The sequence below is a fragment of the Papaver somniferum genome, chromosome 6 (assembly GCF_003573695.1).
Source record: "Papaver somniferum cultivar HN1 chromosome 6, ASM357369v1, whole genome shotgun sequence".
NCBI classification, from domain to species: Eukaryota; Viridiplantae; Streptophyta; class Magnoliopsida; order Ranunculales; family Papaveraceae; genus Papaver; species Papaver somniferum.
The window spans coordinates 176,776,247-176,798,271 of NC_039363.1; the positions used below are offsets into that span (position 1 = coordinate 176,776,247).

Here is a 22,025-nt window from a genome sequence, read left to right on the forward strand (position 1 = left end):
AATTTCGAAGTAAATCTCTTCTGGAATGCTTGACATTGTGGTATAAATTTTTTCTTCATCGGTATAAACTTCAAAAAGAAAAAAGATTTTAATCAGCTGATCTACACTTAAATAGACTCATTAAACCCTAAAACTTGGACAGTGACTAACGTTTCATGGGAAACTTTTTTGATGTGTCATATGACACACAGATGGGACCCACCGCATCAAGTTTGCATTTTGTATTTTTTACTGTGCATATAGTTTCTGAAGTTTTTTTTGGCAGGGTTTGTCCAAAATAAAATTTTTATAGTCACTCACCTCATCAAATTACCTAGCTAGGAAATCGGATGTCACTCTAATATAGTGGTAAAATTATCGTGTGACAATACCAAATAAAACTGGGCTAACCACGCAAACCTAAATACAAAGTCCTGCGAAATTATTTTCGTTAGAAGCAATCAATAAAACAAGTACACCATAAAAACTATTCATAGTTCCTGGGATGCATGAGCATTCCATTATTGAGATGTATCTAGGCTAACCACTCAAAGCTCAAATGGAAACACTATTTGGAATTCCTTTGCCGGTAAGTCCACCAACTTTGCTTAGATCAGAAGTATTTGGATACAACAGTGTGTATGGCATATTCACTGGTCCAAATCTGTTTCTGAATTTCTTACCATGGTTCATTTGCATTATCTTATTCTCAATCTCAACCAGATTATCTCCAAATCTCTTAAAAGCTTCGAGTGGTTCTGTATCTAATGTCCATTCAGAACAATCTCTTTGTCCCAGGTAAACTTCATCAGAAGAATGCCTTGACAGGGTCTCAATTAGAGATACCCCAAGTAAGGTTTGTAGTTGACTAGTTATAGTTTTCAAGAAAACTAAATCTGGGTTGTTTTCGAGTTCAGCGTATTCAGGTGTACCTGGCTGGGGCATGAATCTTCGGCTTACTGTTGGTCGGTTCGGTAAGTAACCTGCGTATGGGAACTGACCAAAATTCACTGCTGCATGGAGCGCTGAAGATACCCATATAATGGTGGTGCATGATTTAGTTAAGTCTGACAGAGTTTGCAGTTTTGGCCACCATGGTTTATCTTTCAAGTCACCATGGCCTTCGGTTCGAACATCTTTCCACCATGCCTGGAGTTCTGAATCACCCTGGATCAAGTCGTCTGTCGGATAGTAAAATGAACAATATTCATGAACCCATTTCTCAGTCGCTGACCAAATTTCAAGCCCGTCGACAGCAAAAGGGTAATCTTCAATCACTAGGCTAAGGCCATGTGGTTTGGTTGGGTCCGGAACTGCCATTCCTCTGAACAAACGAAGAAAATGAGCAATTAGTTGCAGAGAGGGGAGTAATAACCAAGAACTCGTTCAGCAAGAATCTAAAAATGAATTGATAAATCTAATGCGTTTGGAAATTACTACCTCTTAACGAGATCGGCCGGGAGTGCCTGCTCAGTGAAATCCCACGTTTTATAAATTGTTGCTGACAATTCCATAGCGTATTTTCCTGGGAAAACAGTATTTTCAAGGATACCTTCAGCGCTAATGAGAGTCTGACGAGCCAATGCGTTGATATTCATTGTATCTCGATAATGAGGTTGCAACAGCTTGTAAATTGGGTGAATAACACTTAGTTGCCTGTTTGTGGCAATTACAAACGGCTCAATAACCGCATGTGTATTCAACCTGCAGCGTAAAAATATCTCACAAAATCAGGCTCTTCAAAAGTGCATTAGCTAGAAACTCAAGAAAATTTATATGAGCACAAGTGTTACCAGTGGCTTATGAGTTGATGGACACCAGAGTCATTCACAGCTGCATAAGCTTTGGCCAGGTGCCAAACTGATGCTTTAACACCATCTTCAGACGGTGTATGAACTTCGTTAACTGCACCGTGTTTTTCTCCATCTGGATGAACCAAGCTTAGCTCAATAGCCAAAGGCTTCAATGTCCCGTCTTGTTGGTACAAGAGGACGGTTCTTGTCGCGTAAGTTTTTGTTGTAGTTGTATTTATGCGGTTCAGGTACGGAATCAATGTATCATGATGATCTAATATGAATAGCTTCTTGTTCATCAAAGCCTATGCATTCATACTTCAAATTCTCAGTACATTGAGAAACATATATAATTATGATTTTTCGTAATGAAAACGTATAGTATGACGTAAATGTAGTTACCTCTTCTACTGTTAAGCCATTTAGGTTCTTCTCAATATGTTCTTTGGTTATTGAGCTTGAATGGTCTCCATATAGTTCAGGGTCGAGCTTGCTGATTGGTGGAAACTCCTACAAATTGTTGAATCAGATACAAGGAAATCAATTTAGAGTTACAAATCTATCGGAAAGTACCGGAGTCAAGAACTTTGATTTGTCTTGTACCTCAAGAAGTCGAATTGCAATAGGGTTAACTCCAGCAAGCATTTCTCTTCCGAATTCTTCGTCACTCCTCCATGCAAACTTATCCTCTGCACAAGTACGAAAAATGCAGCATGAAGAATCAATTCTTGAACTCTAATTTACATTTAAGGAGATGCGACGACAGATTTTCCTCTGGTACCTTGGATTACATGAGGTACAGGGAACTTAAGTACGTGTCCATCTGTACGAAAGATTTCCTTAATCATTTGAAAGGGGACGGAGTGGCGAATTACATCTATTGCAGCGGATGGAAGCCGGAGTCCTCCATCGTGTAGGTCTAACACTTGCTGGAGAGAATCAAATTCCGTTGGAGTGCTATCCAAAAATGATACTATCCCTGGAAGAAGGACTTGGGCGATGGCCTTCAGAGAGTAGGCTAGAAAATCAGACATCTTCAAGTGACCAAATCTTTCATCTCTCGGCACATAAATATCGAGGCTCAACAGGAATAATCTGGTTTCGTAGTTGGGATCTGTTAACAAACAGAACAAGCGAATAGCCTGCATTAGACACATGCATGCTTCAAACTTACATTATTTGTACCTATGTTGCGTGAGGCGGGGCGCAAAGACCTTCGCCTCGCCTAACGCCTAAGGCGCCCAAGACGACTAGAAAGAGAATAATTCGAGATAGTGGCTCCTCGCCTTTTGCGCTTTGGGCGCCTCGCCTTAAACATTGTAGAGATTCTATACCAAGAAAATCAAGTTAGTAAAGAAGTTACGTCTGATGATATTTGATACCTGTCTTTGTGGGTTTGCGACCGGTACGTCCCCTTCTAGGATAAGGAAGCTCTGATGATCCCCCACAAATTGGTCTGGCGTACCTGGGTCCTTTGTCAGGGTTACCCAAATCATTGTACGTTGCATAGTCGTAAACTCGATCCCACTCCTTGAGTTCTCCCGTTCCGTCTCCACGGAGAATCTTAAGCTCATCTTCTCTATACTTTCTTAGAGGTTCTGGTGTGTGATTCGGAAGGTAACTCTGCAACAATAATCAATCTTAAATAAATATACATTACATTAGAACATTGCCATTTTCTGTCAGATTTTTTTGTGTCTCTTTGACGGAGCGTACCTGGTTAGCAAAGAAAATGCGGTTACTTTTGTAATGGTGAGCCGGGTAAACCCAAGAGTTGCAAACGAAGTGAACACGGCCTACGCCAGGAACTTCTTCAAGTGTGAGTGACTTGAGGTAGAACTCACTGTGGTGGAGATTTTTAATAATGAAAGCCCCTGGAATTCCAATTGATTCGTCCCATTCAAATGTGATCCCAAATACAGATGATCCTGCTTTGGCTGAGGTCATTGTCGTGATCCAATGTTCAATATGCGATTCTTTTCCAAGTTTTCCTCGCATTTCATTTTCTGCATTTAATTTTAGTATCACATTGATAAGTTTTGGGTATTATTATTCACGACCCAATTAAACAACAAAAAGATGAACATCATTGTACCCCAATGCAAAGGGAGAAAACCTCCGATATGACGTTCAGTATTAATATCCGAAAAGTAGAACCAGATTGACGTTCACCCGACATTTAGTTGTGGCACTGTCAACTTGCAATTTATTTGGATGAAATTAAAAACAGAAAAGAATGTTGCAAATTGCAAATAAATAAAATAATTCCAGTCAGGCAAGCAGGCAGGGTTGTATAAAAATTAATTTATAAACTAGCATTTGATCTGATTGTTCATAAAATATTGGAAATTAAGAGATCTAAATCTTTTTGAGAACCATTGACCACAGACAAGTGAAGTATGAGTTGTCGAGTTGTGATAAGGTAAGAGAGAATAGAACTTTAACAAGGACTCTCTGATCTCTATGATTAAAACACTTCACATTTGGTCAACAACCAAGACAAACTCATCATAAACATAAGCAGAAAACTATTGGTTCACAGTAATAAACATATTTACTCATCTATTCAGCCATTTTAATCATGTGTTAACTAGCAGAAAACTATAGGTCACGGTTAGAAACATATAAATTTGGGACGCTTATGGAAGAACTTCAATTTGGCTAGTGTTTTCTCAACTATCCCCAGACTCCCAGGACCCCGGAATATAGAGGAACTCAAATCTAATACAGTATAACTTTTTTAAAATTCATAACCACGGGCAAACATCAGAAATTTCTAGCCCCAACTTGACTTACACAATCTAAATTTTAACTTGTTAAGTTTGTACTGTAATTTTTTTTGTCTCAAGGCTATAATTTTTTAAAAATTATACGGTAATTCATTAGTGCATGGTTTAGGCTACTTCTCAACTTATTAACATAAAATTAAAATCAATAGAAAAGTAAGGAAATGAAATCACCTGGATCACCGTGAACAGCACTAACGAGCTGCAAACAAACCCCATGTCCCAAAAACTCATCAACTCGATCCAATAAAGACGACTGAAAATCAGTGAAATCCAACACATTTTTCTTCATCAACACAACCGTTCCATGGATCGTCTTTTTCTGTTCTACGCCAACTACACTCTTCTGATCATCAGCACCATCCAAATCTTTGGTTTCATCAGTCTTCTTGCCATGAAACAAATGTGAAATTGCCTTACAAAAGAAGAATATGAAAATGAGAGAAGACAAGATAAGAGGAAACCAATGTGAAATTGCCTCAAACATCTTGAAACAGGAGATATGAGAATGCGAGAGACAAGGGGAAACCAAAATGATGATTTAGAAGAAGACTTTTGGAAGGCACATTATATAGAGGGTCTGCACTATCCTATACCGTAGCCATGTGATAATTAAGGACTAAGTACTTTTAATTGGTAAATTAATTAACCCTCTGATTTGATTTTTTTTAATAATCATTGGTTGGCCAGCTGGTTAGGATATCAATCTTTACCAACCCACTTGCTCGTGTAACCTGCCTGATTGGGTTGGCTACATATGGGTTCACATACTACTGGTGCAAAATGGGTCATTTGACATTTACAGTGTATTATAATCTTTTCTGTGTTGGAGAAATGGCCAAGATCACCGCACACGCACACTTATTTAAGCCCGATCCAAACCGGCTCTCATGAAATGAACTCCTAACTTACAGGGGTGCACATGGTTTCGGTTTTCCGCTGGAACCGGACCAAACTAGACCAATTAGGAAGAAACCAAACCGAACCATTTATTAATGGATTGGTTATGGTGTAGAAAGTGGAAAATCGATAGTGTTGGTTTTGGTTCGGTTTAACTGCTAAAACCGAACCAAAAACCATTGGAAAACCGATTAATTTTTAAACTTAGTTTCTACCGTTGATGTACAAGTATTAGATTCTACCCATTGATGTAAAGGATAAATAGAAACCTTAAATCCAATATTTCATTATAATACTCTCCCTCTTTTCTCTTTTTCCTTCTCTCAGCCATTACTGCTACTAGACAAGGACTTTCTGTTACAAAGTAAATGACCCTCAATTATTTGATATGCAATGCAATACCCCAATTACAATACGCGACAAACTGACACCCAAAAGAGAAAAACAAATTATTACAAAGACTAATAGACTTGAAACTCCTGCTCTCTTGAGGTGACGTTAGATGGAAATGCTATTAGAATCAGATTCTTGTACCATTGTTAGATCAACTTGTAATTTCACACTGTTCAGACCCTTTCTTTTCTTTCTTTCTTCTTTCCACGATACTTAAACTTAATCTTACGGGTGCTAGTCTAGTAGATAGATTAGCAGTCAGGACTACCTCCTAAGTCTTATGGGAGTGCTAATCTAGCAGCTAGATTAGCAGTCCACGTCAGTCCAGCGATGAACCATTCAGCGTCCAATGATGAATGGTTCAACACTTTAAATCTCAGCCGTCAGATTAAAAGATATATCATCCAGTGCTGAACCATTCCGCGAAAAGATAATTTTTCCAGCGCCGAATCATTCAGCGTAACTATCTAGCATGCTAGTTCACATGCTAGCAACTGGTATGAAAGAGAACTAGTGTTAGCTTTTTTGTCACAATTTTTTTTTGAATTGCAACACTTAAATGCTAATCTACCACCTCCAATCCCGCCCATAAGACTAAGTCTACCAAAGCAAGCAAACAAAGTTGAAGAAATGAGTCGAATTTTTTTATCCGTCTATCTTTCTTCATTCCTTCCTTGTAGTGAGATCTAACTTTAATTTGATAGTGATTAGATGATATGGTGAGTGTGGGTACTTTGCTTGACCCCTCGTGCTGGTTTTGTTACATTAATTTGTTTAGATGCAAATAATAAATATACTTTTTTGTTTATTATAATAATTGTCCTTACAAGAAGCCAGCACACTATAAGTGAAAAAAGAAAAGGCGAGAGCAGAAAACACAAGGAACTGAACGGCCCAAGAAAGGATTTGATATTTTAATGGGTAGCATCAGAGACCTCCCAATTACATTGTTGTTCGTCTTCAAAGTCTGCACCACATTGTGTTGTTTCTTGTTTCTGATTAAGAAACTGAAAACAGTCAGGGCCAGACTGGAAAAATAAAATCCAATCAGAGAAACTAGAAAAATCAGTTGTTGTCCTGCACATAAGTGAATAAGAGCATACCTTTCATCACAGACGAAGGTGCAAGTCTGATGCTAGTTTCCTAGCAAGCTATTCAGCAACTGCATCTCTTTCGTTACTTGCATCGTCTGACAGAACAGGTGGTTCAGGGATGATAAGGTTATCCTCCACATCCATTCTCCATTTCGGGCTTATGTCGTCGTCTTTAATCGCACAGATATTATGAAGGGTACAGCATGCTTTGACAGTTTCCTCTATGGTTTCTAAATTAGGATGATCTGTTTCTCTTTGTAGAATTAGCCACCTCGACTTCAATCTTAGACAAGCTTCTCTTGCTATTGATTCTATCTGATAAAGTTGAGTGTCAAACGTCCGTTGTGTCGAAGTCAGATTAGGATAATCTATGTAGGGAACTAAAATGTTATCCATCAACGGGAACTTGTCAGTACCAGCTATCCAAGCACCTTGTTCTAAAACCCTGTTGCATAGAGGAGATCTTTGATAAACTTGGCAATCATCCAACGAACCAGGCTCGCCGACGAAAACATCCGTGAACACGCCCTTGTGATCGACCACTTCCTGTAAAGCAATTGAATATGAAGCACTTCGCTGACGTCCAGTAAGTTGGCGATCATAATATAGGTCGGCAGTCGGAAATTTTTGTGGATTCGGTTTAACAATTTGGATACAAGTTGTATTGATGGAACCTACGACGTTTTCTATTCCAGAAACTATTTCAAACTCCGTTTTAATGTTTTCCATTTCACTGTCATCGGGCCATGCAACGTACTCTGGCATCAAAGATCCCACAAATTTCTTCAAACTCAGACGACATCGTGCATATTTTACGCCGAATTTGGCTTCCACATCGCTGTTTCTTTTACCTGATGCCAATTTCCAAATAAACCCTGCGACGGTTCTTCGAAAATCACTGGTTGCATCTTTTTTTTTGGTTGCTGAAGTTGGTTTTAACTCATTACATATGAAATCGAATGTGGACCAATTCATCCTAAATTCTTGTCGGAATATTTCTGGATCACAACTTTCCCACCATCCCGGTTCTGACTCTGATTCAACTACTTTAGGTTCCTTACCTCCACGCGTACCACTACTTGCACGTTTGGACATCTTCAGTGTGATAAAAGAGCAAGAGCTGTAAAATGATTACAGTTAACTCGGTTTGACAGCTGCCGGTAGTAAGTAGTACTCGACCTAAACAAAAAAGCCACAAATTGCAATGTCAGAACAACAAAATTAGCCATAGTTCTACTATGTAACAATCGAAAAAAGAATCTACGGACAGGATCCAGTTATACAAGATCTAACAACGCCTCATAGCCATTAGATACTGAAATCAATGGTTGTGATCTAATAAACATCTTGGTTTACCAAAACTAAACCAAGAAATGGAAAAGAAAAATAATAGCAGCATCAAAGAAGTGAAGTGTTCCAACTGACTATTGTTCAAATGAGAACAAAAAGATTTAGGGTTCCAAAAGTTTGATGCAATTTTCCTTAATCAATTTTTTTATATTTTTCTGTAAATTTTATCATGATCAAAAATATTGAACATGTAGGTGAAGATTGCACGTGAAACTTGAAAACTAAATTTTTCATTAACCAGCCAAATTCATAATATGGGTTCTTAATACCGATTGATAAAGTTCAAATTGTGCTTGATAGTTAAAATAGATTGTACAGAAATTAACTTAAATGAAATGAAATTAGAAGACTTACTTGCTACAATCTTCAAGACTGCGATTTGAATTTTCAGTGATTTTCTTTCTTTATGAGATGATGCAACTGATTATGAGTTGAGAAAAGTTGGGAACACACTTGATTTTCTTTCTTTATTCCTTGAAGAAATGGATGGAATTTATCATCTATCAGTCTGGTAGTGTGAGAGACACAAAGAGGTTTGGTGGTGCTTTTAAAACAAAGGAAATGCGTCAGCTGCTAGCCATAAAAGATGGAACGGTATCTAAATTTCTTTAAAATCTCAGGTGTAAAATTGATGGCTAAAATTTCTTCCCTCCACTTTTGTCACATGGGGCTAGATATACCCTACTGCATAACACTACAATCCGTTGTTTTTTCACATGTTGAGTTATTCAACCAAAGGCAGTCATATCTAAGATATTTTGACTGTCAACTGTTTTTTGCAATACATGGCCAAAGTGAAATACATGAATTCAAGATTCTCTTGCTGTAAATCTCTGTACCCATACCTGACAATGCACCGGAACATGCCATGCTCTTTTGTACCTAGCCTGTCTACAACAAAGCATTCCCTTTCACTAACATAGGTAACTTGTTAAGGTTTAACACGCACAAATACTAAATCCTGTTGAAGAGCAGGCAAAATCTCTGCCACAAAACGTCCGAAAACGGCTGGCACCCCAGTCGCGAGATCAGTATAAGCAAGCCCAATGCCTGGCACTCGGACCAGTATCGAAACCTTGTTCTCCATATCAAATATTGATGTTTCTTCAATGTTCTATAGTTCCAAACGTACATTATGCCCGTACAGACGGAAGATAGAGAGTGGGATTTACCCGCCTTCAGGGACTTCAATGCATGATGAGAAGTATAAAATCTTAATAGAACCGAAGAATATCAGAAATGTGTTAGCAGTGGTTATCCGTTGCTTCCATACGACTTTTATGACCAAACACATCAAGCAAGTACGTATGTAGTCACGAGCATCACAGCTGTCACAGCAGGGGCTACAAAATCATCAAAACAAATAACAAACGTTTCATGAATTCGAAACCGAGAGGAAAGACGATAAACATGATACACTCAAAAAAAATTTGAGCAGAGCAGGTAAAATCACTTTAATCAAAAGTGCTCTTGCAAGCTTAAATGTTTACTATATGTCATTATTTGTTATGCCTGCCTCTGTAGCTAAGAGATTAGAAGGTATCATGAGAAACTTTCTATGGAATGATAATGAAAGAAAGCTTATTCTAGTTAAATGGCCTACTCTTTACAAAAAAAAAAAAAAAAAAAAAAGATTGAGGATTGGGTATCAAGTGCTTGAAGAAGATGAATAAAATCTTACTTACCAAATGGCTTTGGAGATATGCAAATGAAAAAGAAGCCCTTTGGAGAGAAATTATAGAAGAAAAATATGGTTCTGAAGTGCATGGTTGGTTTTCTAAAATACCAAAAAATTCTTATGGCAAGTCAATTTGGAAGGGCATAATGAACTGTGAAGCTACTTTCAAGAGTAATATTTTCTTCAAAGTTAATTCTGGCAACAGTGTTAGATTCTGGAAAGATGTGTAGTTGGCTAATATTTCTTTGCAAGAAAAGTTTCCTAATCTTTTTGCAGTCTCCAGAAGTAAAAACAAAACAGTGGCTGAAGTTTTTCTTGAGGATAATAATAGCTGGAATTTGGCAGTGCCAAGAAGAATAAATGCTACAGTTAGAAGGGAGTTTGATGGTCTTCTCACCAGTCTTGAAAATTTTACTATCAACAAAGATACTGCAGATCAAATACAGTGGGCTCTGAACAGCAAAGGAGATTTTTCAGTCAAATCAACTTATGATAAACTTACTCACATAGAACCTTTAAGTATGTTGCTGCAGGGAAACTGTATACGACAAAAGTGTCATGGAGCTGAAGTCTTAACAAATGAGACTTCCAACTTCTTCTTTGCCATTAACAACATACCTTGTAGCAACCTGCTTCTTTCTGTTGTAAAGATGAACAACTTGAACTCCATCCTGGGGATTTTCAACACCCACAAGATCTGTCATCAGGACTCTCAACATCTGGAACTTGATTATTGAAGTCGGAATGTTGGTTCTGTTGCTGGTTTCCCATAACTTGCAGCACAACCTGGAACATCGAGCAACACAACTATGTCTAGGCAAAACTTGTAATCTGTCTAGGCTCTAGACAACCATTGCTATACATATTGCAAATAAAATCAGTGTGTCAATTATGTGAGTTGTAACATGACGTGACTGGAAGTAACTAACTAATCATGAAAGGTTAATATGACTTGTGCGGAAAACAATTTTCATCACAATTACTAATGAACTATCCTAGTTGGTTAATTTTATATGCGCTTAACATACAAATGAAAACAGAACTTGTTAAAACTGAAAGCTCACACTGGTAATTAGTTAGGCTTTGTTTTTGCAGCTCAGTCTCGTCCACGTGGAGTAACCCAACAGATCAGTTCTGCCTTTGCCAAGGCCAAAGACTTCGGCTATTTCGTCCTTCTCAAAGTCCACAGGGAATATCAATCCTGCAACGATTGGGCTCTTTGCTTTCCCTCTAGCAACCTTTACTTTCTCCTGTTACAAGGTCATCAACTTTCACTTGTAACATACATGGAAAGGCAAGTGTAAATTTCACAAGTAAACAGGTAAACTACAAGTTCCAACAGTTGTTTTTACCCACCTGGATTTATTAACATTTTTTAGCTAAATTTCACCAAATGTAATTTACATTTGGTTTTTCTCCTACTAGAATTGGAAACGGCAGGCAGGGCTGAAGGGAGACAAAGTGGTGGAATATGCTGGCTGCATGTATCTCTGGTGTCTGTTTCAGTGTTTTCTAAAGACAAAGCGGTGGAGTGTGCCTGTTGTTTGGCTTCCCTGTGTTCTGCTGTAAGTTAGTGTATGCAATTTGGATTGGAATTTCGTGTAAGACTAAAAACTTGCGATAGCACATGAAACTAAGACAAGGTCATTGTGTATTTCCTAGGTCTAGCTGCAATCATGATCCTCAACAAAAAGAAGAAGAAAAAAAAAAATTGTCTTCTTAAAATAACCGACTAGGTTATACCAAGACTTGGAGACACAAAGACATCTCTTCTCAGTCTTAAAATCTTGAACTCGAGACAAAAACTTCATTAAGTATGTTGTCGACAAGAACATTAACATTCTTCATCCTCATTGCGATCTTCAAATTTCTTCCCAACTCTAAAGTAATTAAGTTGGTGTTTTTTACTTCTCTTTTCTATTTCTTATCTATTCCTTTATCATTACAAAAAGGAGAACCTTTCCTGCTGATGTGGCAGTTACATATTAGACCCCTGTGTTTGGCGAACATCAAGCCTTGTCATGATCTATGGGTTATTGGGGTCTTATTTCTTTGGATACATATAAGGTAAAGTAAAGCAGAAACATTAAAAACGCATTTACACAATACAAAGAGGAAAAAAGGGTGGTGGTGATCGACAACATGGCTGTATGGTATCTATTGGTGAAAGGGAGTTTAAAGGTTGTTACTGTTACACTGAAACCATACTTTGGAGGATTTATAACTCATTCCAAATACTTTTTACCCATCAAATTCTAATTCACCACCTCTAATAGAGTCGAGATACATAGAGCGGCGAATTTGACTTCTTATTAAGTTCCACAGAGCAGTCCTTGTTGCAGGCGCAGCTTCCAGGGTTGCCAAAGCCCTGCCAATTTCACTACAAGATTCTCATTATACAGAAATGAGGAAAAGCTAGGACTGGTGTGGAAGAGACTCAATGCAGAGAGATGATGAGAAGCTGTTTGAAAATCAAAAATGCAAAGTAGGATGGCTGGCTTTTAAATTGGTTGTGATGATTTTGGGAATTACAAAGAAATGAAAAGTAATTACCACTACTAGCAACAACAGCAGCAATCCAATCACTATCGAAACAACAAAAAATAAAATGGAATAAACCGGGGGGGAATTAATTGTGAGAGGACTAGGGTTATTGAATTTGCAGATAAAATCAATAGAGATTAAATTGGGATTGAGGCTAACCTGATTTGCAGCATTGATTAGTATTCCCAAGTTTGGATCCACTCTAGCAGTTACAGCAGCTCCAGAATCCACCATATCATCTCCCTCCATATCAATCAATATCACCACCGAGATCTCTCATGGCACTCATAGGATGAGGAAAATTGGGGCTGGAGAATAGGGGTAGAGGAGATGTTAGGGTTTGTGTTTTCTCGATTCATCCGAAGATGCCTTGGTCCTAGCTATTAGTGGCTTCTTTGGCATGATTGCCTTGGTCCTAGCTATTACTATCCCCATCCTGATCTCTTTATCAGCACCCCACGTTGTGGTTTTCTTCGGAATTTGAGACCATTCAAACAAAGAAAAACATAACAGACATGTACGCCTATTATTGGGGCGTCACTTTCCGATAGAGGGGTTCACTAATAGGACAAAAACGGGTCACCCATAAGTAATTTCAAAACAGAACTAGTGACAAAACCCCTAGGTGAACAAACTAGTGATAAGAAAAAACCGGTCATACTATTTCTACCAAATAAAAACCGTTTTAAATAAAACTGGGACAAAAACCCCAAGCCAAATAATAATGTGTAAATTTAGTTTTTGTTACTTTTAAAAAAGCCAAACATACCCTTCGACCTTTTTCTAGGTTTCATCGACTGCTCTCTTAGAGAGAACCCAACACTCTCTCTCTCAGAAACAAATCCTTAGACAAATTTCCAGAATCAAAACCTAGAAATCTCACAATGAAAACACAAATTGAAACCTAAATTTCAGTAATCACAACATAGAAATCTCGATCTATTCTCAAAACCTAGAAATCTTGATCATCAGAACCTTAAAAAAATTTTAAACCTAGAATGCAAAATCAGTTTTGTTACTGAAATCTGAAATCAATTCATCTTTGATTATCATCAGGTATAAACCATTATTTAGTATTGTTGTTTAATTTTGATATTGTTGACCCTGTGAAGTTAATTGCATGTACAGATTTTGGTAATTTGAAGTTAGATTCTACTCTTCCGCTGTTTTTTTTCTTTTTTCTTTTTTTTTTTTGTATTACGTAGAATTTCAAGGCATGGGTGTGTTTAGCTTTCTAATTTGTGAGCTATTTTTAGGGTTAATTTTTTTTTTTAGATATCAATCTCTTGCTGCATGATTTCAAAGTCACTTGCTTGATTTAATTTGTTACTGCTGTTAGTCGAAGTTGATCAGTTTGATTTATCTTATCTCATAGTTTTATGGTTCAGAGATCCAAGATGTGAAAGCTTTCATGTATGAATTTGTCATCCAAAAAGCCTCAAATCCATGTTCTGAATGAACTGTTCCTGCTTAATTTTTGATGCTTCATTAGTACAATTTAACTGAATTTCGTTGATAAATTTATGGGTTAGTATACCATGATCTAATAATGCCATCCTTGATAGCACCTGGTTCAACTATAAGGTTTCTTTTTGTAAAGCTTTCATCTCATGGAATATATTGAAGTTTTGCTTTGAACCTTCTCTTGATCTCTGCTTTCTGAATCATATAGTTGATGTAAACTGAACACGTTTCTTTGTTATGCAGTTATCCATAGTGGATAGATGGGACTTCATTAGGTTTGAACTTTTTTCATAGGTCATATGCATTATGTGTTCTGCATGGAATTATTTTGGGATGGAATCTCTAGTTTCTTGATCTTGTTACTTGTACTTAGGAATTATTATCGATTATTCTCTAAATTGTGATTGCGACAAATTTTATGTGAGCGACAGCACCAGATTCTTGGTGTGTGTCCTGAAATGGGAGGATTTGAAGGGGCATGTCCTGTGCATCACATGTTATCGTTATGATTCACTAAGCAGGTGAAGTAAGATTGTGCACATTTTTGACAACTCCTCCCTGGATTGTTTGTTTTCCTTGTTGGTATGTGCGCATTTTCTGTATTAAACAAGATGTTTCCTCTTAGTCATCATATTTCATAATGCCTCTTAGGTTATGGGGTCACATTTAACAATCCCATATGAATATTATACGTCGCTTTTATACCATTCATACTTTGCTTTCCTGAAATTTTTTTGAGGTGATATCATATTTATCGTTTCCTTATTTTAGCTATCATCTGTAACTGATAGACGTTGATATGTAGATTCCCCCTGGGTTGTACTCATGCCGATGTCCTTTTTTGGTGCTAGGTGAATCTATTACAGCTGAGAACGAAACAAGGGAAGGAGAGTACTACGTCTGGCACGAGTGAGTAATTTCAAGTTGGTTCCTTGGAGTAGAAAACAGATTCCTTAGTGAGAAAGTAACTCACTATTTCTGCTCATCATTGTTGTCTATGTTGTTGTCGGATGGCAAATTCTAAAGTATGATTTCTGTTTTGGTGCAGGTTTCGTAGAGTAAAATTGTTGTTCTAAGGACTTGAAAGGTCGGGTAACCTGTTCAGCTTTTTCTCAGCTGCCATAGTTATCAATAATTTTGTAAGATTGTATGTTCACCTTCATAATGTCTTATTGTTGGATGCTTATTACTTAGGTATCGACGTATCGTGCACGAAACCTGTTCATCACAGAGAGGGAAGCAATTGCAGGTGGTGAATTGGATTGTGGAGCTGAGTAGAGTCAGCTAGGAGATGTTGCTGCCGCTGCTTTCAGATTGGCAGTGTGCAAGTGTAGATGCTGGTATTGTTGATATGGTTATTGCAGTGATGGGTTTGATATGGTTATTGCAGTGACAGGGTCTTGTGACGAGTTTCATTTGATGCTGCTAGTAAGCTCCGGTTGCAGCTGAAGTTAATATTATAGAGAAGGTGGTACTGGTGTTGGCTTTGAGTTGGTTCTCTATGAAGAATGGTTTGAGCTGATGCTTGAGAATGGTTTTTAAGTATAGTTGCAGGTTGAGAGTAGAGAAGAACTGAGATGCCTATGTTGGTGGTGATTATGAACTGCAGCTGGTGATAATCAGAATCCATGGAGGAACTGGTTTTGCTCTGGTTGAATTAATATGGATATTGCAGGTCCAGTTGAAGATCAAACTGAGCCTGAGATGGAGCATTTGTGGTGTTCAGGTATGAGCTTGAACTGAAATGCAAGGCAGTAATGCAGTGGGTATGGGATTTGAAGTGAATTTGTAGTTGCAGGTGCAATGAAGTGCTGCAATACAATGAGGAATTGCCTGTAAACCTAGATGGAAAGCTATACCAGGTGAAGCTGAGTAATGGGTCTTGAGACATAACTGGTGGTATTGCTGTTGAAGCGCAGAAACCAATTATGGTTTCATCTTATTTATGATGAAACCAAAATCGGTTTCATCGTATTTCAACAATGTATTTCTATCCATGAAGATGTATAATACCTCTTAAAAAATTTCTTGCAGGTGATTTCTCACGAAACCAAGATGAAACCAAAATCGGTTTCATCGTATTTATGATGAAACCAAAATCGGTTTCATCTTATTTATGATGAAACCAAAATCGGTTTCATCGTATTTATGATGAAACCAAAATTGGTTTCATCGTATTTTTGGGAGGTGGTGGTGGTGGGCGGTCGTGGTGCTGGTTTTGGTCGGCGGTGGTCGACAGTGGTGGTGCTGGATGGTAGGGTGGCTGGTATTGGTGGTGCAATTACGTAGTATCGGTGGTGGTGGTGGTGGTGAGGTGGTGGCGGTGGTGGTCGACAATGGTGGTGCTGGATGGTAGGGTGGCTGGCAGTGGTGGTGCAATTGCGCAGTATCGGTGGCGGCGGCGGGCGGCGGCGGCGGAGCGGTGGTGGTCGGTGGCGGAGCGGTGGTGGTCGTTGGCGGGGTGGTGGCGGTGGTGGTGGAGAGGTGGTAGTGGTCGGCAGCGGTGGTTGGCGGCGGGGTGGTGGAGGCAGTGGCGGTGGTGGTTGGCGAGGCGGTGGTGCGGTGGTGGTTGGCGGCGGCGGTGGCGTGGTGGTGGTTGGTGGTGGTGGAGGTGGTGGCGCGGTGGTGGTTGGCGGCGATGGTCAGTGGTGGCGGCATAGTGGTGGTTCTGCTGGTGGTGTTATTTTGTGGTGGTGTTTTGTGGTGGTGATAATATAATAGAAATTAATGATGGGGTTGATTTTTATTTTTGTTGGGATGATTTAAAATTAAAGGTGGGGTTGTTTTTTATTTTTGTTGGGGTGATTTAAACTAGAAGGCTAATATAGACAATTTATGTTAAATGGGGTTTTTGTGAACAATTTGTTTTGTTGGAGTTTTTGTATATGGATAGTGACATCTTTGGGGTTATAACACGCGGCCCGATTTCAAAAACTTCTTATCTAAAATAATTTTATAATGACTAAACAATCCTTATGTGGTTAGTGCTAATAATCTAATTAACTAATAATTAGATTGATAAGATTTTTTATATAATTAGTGATAAAAAATCATATTAAGTGATTTTGGTGGGAAGAAAAAGTTGAAAAAAATGAGAAATTTTGGAGATTTTTTTCAAACTAAAACCCTAGATTTTACAGAACGCGAAATTGGGGGAGTAGTAAAACTAATTGGGGGATATAGGAAAAAGGACAAAAACTGGATCAAAATATAAAATCTGGGTCACCCCTTATCTAAGTAATTTACATAATTCCTAATATACCCCTCACTAATCAGGCTTAGTGTTTATTTATAATTATGAAGAATCTTAAGTATTTGTTAAAAGATTACTGTGTATTTTTATTTGAATTTGGGTGAGTGAGGTGAGAGTAGAAGGAGGGAAAAAATATTTGAGAGGGAATTTTTTTTGGTGAAAATGGAGGATGATTGTGCAGAGAGAATTGTTGTTGCTGAATCTTTAGCTCAACTACAACAAGGATCATATCCTCAATCTTCTGCTAATGACAACAACTCACAATTGCAAGTATTTGTGGAACCAACACCCTTAGATGATGATATTTACGAGCATGGAGAGTTTTTTGAAGAACCTACACAAGAAAGTAAACTTGCACAACATACAAGCATCCCCAATACATAGGTAAAGCTGCTAAGAGCAAGGGCTATGGAGTGAGTGTTCTCATTCAATATGAATAAATATCACTGGATTTGATCAAATTAGATGCTACTATGGAGTGCGAGTACACACTCATTCATCAATAATCACTTATGCACTCACTAGAACGAATGAGTGGGCGAAATGGGAGACCAAGCGGCTGATTTTTGGTTATTTGGAAAAATAACATACTGAGCGGCAGAAAATTTGCCTCCCAAACCTATTTTTAAAGTTTTATTAATTTAAAACTCTTAGATCCGGGACCCACAATTAGGTTTTATTATTAAAAAAGAGAAAAAAGCTACGCGGAACATATATCAAGCCGTTTGGAGAGAAAAATTTTCTCCAAGCGGATAAAGATTAGCCGCTTAGTCTATAAATTTAGACTCCCATGGTCGGAAAACACACTTCACTCGGTCTCTCACTCAGTTTGGCAGTGAATGAGTGATAAAAACACTCATTCCATAGCCCTTGCTCTAAGAGGTTGAAAATTTTGATTTTTTTTTCTTTGAATCCACCATTTTTGCAGTTGAAAAAGCTCGCTGCCGGCATGGACGTGGTATGAATACAATGCCGGAAGCCTCCGTACCTGCATAGTATTCATACTACAGCCATGCTGGAAGCCCGATATTCCCCAATTTGAAATTCAATCCGGCATAGTATTCCACCAAAAAACAATGCCGGTACAAAAGTAACTTTATACCTACCAAGGAATATTATGTTATTTTCAATTAAGTTGTAGTAATAGGTTCGTTGAGGCTTGTGAAAGCAAAAGATTTTAGACTTAATAAGACTTAAAAATAACGAAAACTTAACTCAAAATTTGATTTCAAGATATTAGGAATAACCAAGACACTGATTCCACTATTGCACATGAATATATTATGGTAAATCATCCAAAACTCTAATTATCTTTTAAGTCCCTTATTTCTTAAATCACATATAATCAGGCAAATTCTCAAATATTAATTGTATCTCCTAAGCATAGGTTATCTAAACAAAGTATAACCTATCTAATTGAATCACAACTAATGAAGAAAATTACACAAACAATTAAAAACTCTGCAAAAGCAGTGATTGAGTGAATTATAAATTATAAATTAGAGAAAATAAATAATTACCAATTATTCATGCGTAGATAGCTTCCTCATTACCTTGGTTGTGAGAGAATTAGCACATCATCATGTTGGAAACACCCTCAAAAGTTGATTTCATTTATGCTCAAAGATGGTTTACAAATGGTGAAAAGAGTGAAAATCAATAAAACAGACAGCTTGCAACGCTGTATTGGTGTTACAAATAAGCTGTTACAATGGAGATACTGTCACAATGGAAACTACTGTAGCAGTGTTGCAAATTTGAGACGTTGTTCTTATTTGCAACGCTTGTTCTTCTTCAGCAGCAGCAATGGAGTTTCTGCATTTTGATTTTTCGACTTTGTGGTGTTCTCTTTTTCTCCCGAACTCTATATCCCCCTATGTGGTTACCCAGGACCCTATATATACTCGACAGGCTAAGAAAATCCTTGCCATTACTCCAAATAATCTTCATTACTCGGTATTGAAGAAAAATATTCTCGGGAATATTTTCCTTCCAATCTTGTCTTCTCACGCCTAGGGTAGACTTAGAAATTGGTAGTGGTTCGAACTTAGGTTTCCATCCATTACTAGTGTCTAACAAAGGGGTTGAATCTAACAAAGCATTCACCTCATTAATCACATTATCATCATCGAAATCAATCCCAAAATGAGCTAGGCATTTCTCTAATGGATCTTCTAACAAAGTGTTATTTGGTAATGACTCCTCGACTATTGTTCCTATCATGTTTACCTCTTCTTTGCTCGAGTCATCTAGTTCAGAGGGTAGCTTACTAATATGAAAGACGTTCAGCTCAATAGTCATATTACCAAAAGACAAATTCATAATACCAGTTCGACAATTAATGATCGCATTGGATGTTGCTAAAAATGGGCGGCCTAAAATCACTGGTATCTGGTTCTCTGGGTCAGGGACAGGTTGGGTATCTAGGATAACAAAATCCACTGGATAAATAAACTTATCGACCTCAATAAGAACATCCTCGATCACACCAAGAGGAATTTTAAAGGACCTATCAGCTAACTGAAGTGTCATATGGGTAGGTTTCATCTCACCAAGTCCTAGCTTAAGGTACACATGGTATGGGAGTAGGTTTACACTGGCTCCTAAGTCAAGCAACGCTTTCTCAAAACGGTATTTATCTATTGTACAAAAAATGGTAGGGGACCCTGGGTCTTTATACTTAGGAGTAGTGGTATTCTGAATAATGCAACTCACATGACTAGCTAGGAAGGCTTTCTTTTGGACACTAAGCTTACGCTTTCGTGTACACAAGTCCTTAAGAAACTTGGCATAAGCGGGAATCTTCTTAATCGCATCCAACAATGGTAGGTTGATAGTTACCTGCTTAAAAACCTCTAATATATCATTAAAGTTGGACTCCCTCTTAGTTGGAACTAGCATCTGTGGGAATGGGGCGCTTGGAACAAAGCCGGGCTCAGCAGGATCCTCATTGGTCTCTTTGGAGACTCTATCAGTCTCCTCATTTTCGGTCTCAGAAGGGTGAACTACAACATGTTCACTATCAGGGATGGCAACCTTATTGTCAACTTTCTTTCCACTCCTAAGGGTTGTAATAGAATTCACATGATTGTACGACTTCTCTCCTTTGGGATTATGATCATTATGACTAGGGAACCTTCCATTATCTCTCTCACTTAGAGTCTTAGCCATTTGACCTACTTGAAGTTCTAACTTAGCAAGAGTCTGGGCATTAGCTTGAAAATTCTGATTGGCTTCCTGTTGAAAATTAACCTGGCTCTTTACTAACATTTCCTGTCTCTGTGTTAACATATCCTGGCTCTTTTTTAATATACTAAGAGATTCCTCTAAGCTAGTCATCCTATTCTCAGAAGGGTTCTGGAACTGGGCTTGACCTGAAGAATTCTTATTGTAACCAAAACCTGGGGGAGGCTGAGAATTACTAGATTGACCTTGATTCTGGCCTTTAGACCAAGAGAATTTAGGATGGTTTCTCCAACCAGGGTTGTAGGTCTCTGAGTATGAGTCAAACTTCTGACGGTTTTCAAACCTAGAGTTGTTATAGATAGCATGGGCTTGCTCTTCACTAACCTGACCTTCCAAAAATGAGTTATCGGGCTCTATTCCACAACTAGAGACTTGAGAGGCTCATTTAGGTTCAACAAGGGACCTATTTTTAGACTGACCTATTTCCAAAGCTTCTAACCTTCTAGAAAAAGCAACAAGCTTAGTATCTGACCCAAAGCTTGTATCTACCACATTGGTGCTACTTTTATTGACCAAAAGTCTTTTAGGAGGTTCAACACAAGGCTCTCATTGTTTGGATTTTTTAGCAACAACTCCTAAGAAGGTAAAAGCATCATCGACATTTTTATTAGTGAACTCACCAGCGCACATAGACTCGACCATGGCTTTGGTCGAATAGTCTAAACCATCATAAATAATTCTTACTAGTTTCATCTTATCAAATCCATGGTGAGGACATTGTGATAGGAGATCATTGAATCTCTCTAAAAACCTATAAAGAGATTCTTCCTCTTGTTGCGTACTGGAACTAATTTTCTGCCTAGCAGCTGCTGTTTTATGCTTAGGGTAGAATTTAATATAGAAAGCATTAATAAGTTCCTGCCATGTTTCAATGGATTCAGATGGTAGGTTGTTCAGCCAGGTCTTGGCTTTGTCTTCTAATAAAAAGGGAAACATCTTAAGTTTCAAGACTTCATCAGTAAGGTCTTTATTCTAATTGTCCCAAAAATTTCCTCAAAGTCCCTAATATGAAAATAAGGGTTCTCATCATCTTTTCCTAAGAATATAGGGATCATCTGAAGAATACTAGGTTTTATCTCGAAATTAGCTGTAGTGGCTGGCAATTTAATGCACGAAGCTCGGTTGGTCCTAGTTGGGAACATTTAATCTTTCAAAGTAGCCATTGCTGGCACAACTAAAGTAATAGGGGTACTTTCCTCACGAAGAGACAGATTCTCAAAACTTAAGTTTCCAAAAACGGGGCTCTCAAAAGAAGAGTCTTAGAGCTCCCCGCCTTCACAAGAAGAACTACTAGGTTTGTCACTAATCAAACGACCTAGAGTGTTTCCAAGCCCGTTCTCTAATGACCTCGGGCATACACTAGAAAAACAAAATTAAAAAGAAAAAGTCCTAAAAAGGAAGGGAGGTTCTAAGCAAACACAAAGCAGGCTGACTCCACCAGAAACAAACCTAAAGATTTCTAGCAAACAAAAAGCATGATGACTCCACTTAGATTATTTCTAGACCAGCTTCTAATCCTTCGAAAGGGAATTCGTTACAATTTAA

At 38.1% G+C, this 22,025-nt stretch overlaps 2 protein-coding genes and 1 long non-coding RNA gene across 14 annotated transcripts; 1 reads left to right on the top strand and 2 right to left on the bottom strand.

Moving 5' to 3' along the window:
- Nucleotides 1-400: 400 nt before the first annotated feature.
- On the bottom strand, nucleotides 401-5,141 carry LOC113290221 (probable linoleate 9S-lipoxygenase 5). The gene is made up of 9 exons (XM_026539808.1): nucleotides 4,733-5,141; nucleotides 3,489-3,778; nucleotides 3,155-3,395; nucleotides 2,554-2,886; nucleotides 2,376-2,461; nucleotides 2,175-2,282; nucleotides 1,773-2,077; nucleotides 1,420-1,683; nucleotides 401-1,303 (listed from the first exon to the last, which is right to left on the bottom strand). The coding sequence occupies exons 1-9, from the start codon at nucleotides 5,043-5,045 to the stop codon at nucleotides 535-537; spliced, it is 2,709 nt and encodes a 902-aa protein (XP_026395593.1). The 5' UTR covers nucleotides 5,046-5,141; the 3' UTR covers nucleotides 401-534.
- A 1,479-nt stretch (nucleotides 5,142-6,620) lies between these two features.
- Nucleotides 6,621-12,864, bottom strand: LOC113290222 (protein ALP1-like). 12 transcript variants are annotated; one of them, XM_026539814.1, is made up of 7 exons: nucleotides 12,677-12,864; nucleotides 12,241-12,341; nucleotides 11,330-11,526; nucleotides 11,038-11,223; nucleotides 8,650-10,759; nucleotides 6,955-8,124; nucleotides 6,621-6,846 (listed from the first exon to the last, which is right to left on the bottom strand). In XM_026539814.1, the coding sequence occupies exon 6, from the start codon at nucleotides 8,038-8,040 to the stop codon at nucleotides 7,003-7,005; it is 1,038 nt and encodes a 345-aa protein (XP_026395599.1). In that variant the 5' UTR covers nucleotides 8,041-8,124; nucleotides 8,650-10,759; nucleotides 11,038-11,223; nucleotides 11,330-11,526; nucleotides 12,241-12,341; nucleotides 12,677-12,864; the 3' UTR covers nucleotides 6,621-6,846; nucleotides 6,955-7,002. The 12 variants fall into 12 exon arrangements, with proteins under 12 accessions (XP_026395599.1, XP_026395597.1, XP_026395596.1 ...); XM_026539812.1 differs by having other exon boundaries at nucleotides 8,650-10,829; XM_026539811.1 differs by having other exon boundaries at nucleotides 8,650-9,638; nucleotides 10,592-11,223.
- A 509-nt stretch (nucleotides 12,865-13,373) lies between these two features.
- Nucleotides 13,374-15,532, top strand: LOC113286473. Its single transcript, XR_003329313.1, has 4 exons — nucleotides 13,374-13,573; nucleotides 14,833-14,890; nucleotides 15,030-15,068; nucleotides 15,176-15,532. It is a non-coding gene; the product is annotated as an uncharacterized LOC113286473 (long non-coding RNA).
- Nucleotides 15,533-22,025: the final 6,493 nt, after the last annotated feature.

Bases quoted from the DNA above. Each gene is read 5' to 3' on its own strand.
- LOC113290222 (XM_026539818.1), bottom strand. From the start codon at position 8,040: ATGTCCAAACGTGCAAGTAGTGGTACGCGTGGAGGTAAGGAACCTAAA.
- LOC113290221 (XM_026539808.1), bottom strand. From the start codon at position 5,045: ATGTTTGAGGCAATTTCACATTGGTTTCCTCTTATCTTGTCTTCTCTC. The intron at 3,396-3,488 runs GTACGCTCCGTC...TTATTGTTGCAG, and splicing joins GCATTTTCTTTGCTAACCAG to AGTTACCTTCCGAATCACAC. The intron at 2,283-2,375 runs GTACAAGACAAA...AACAATTTGTAG, and splicing joins TTGCAATTCGACTTCTTGAG to GAGTTTCCACCAATCAGCAA.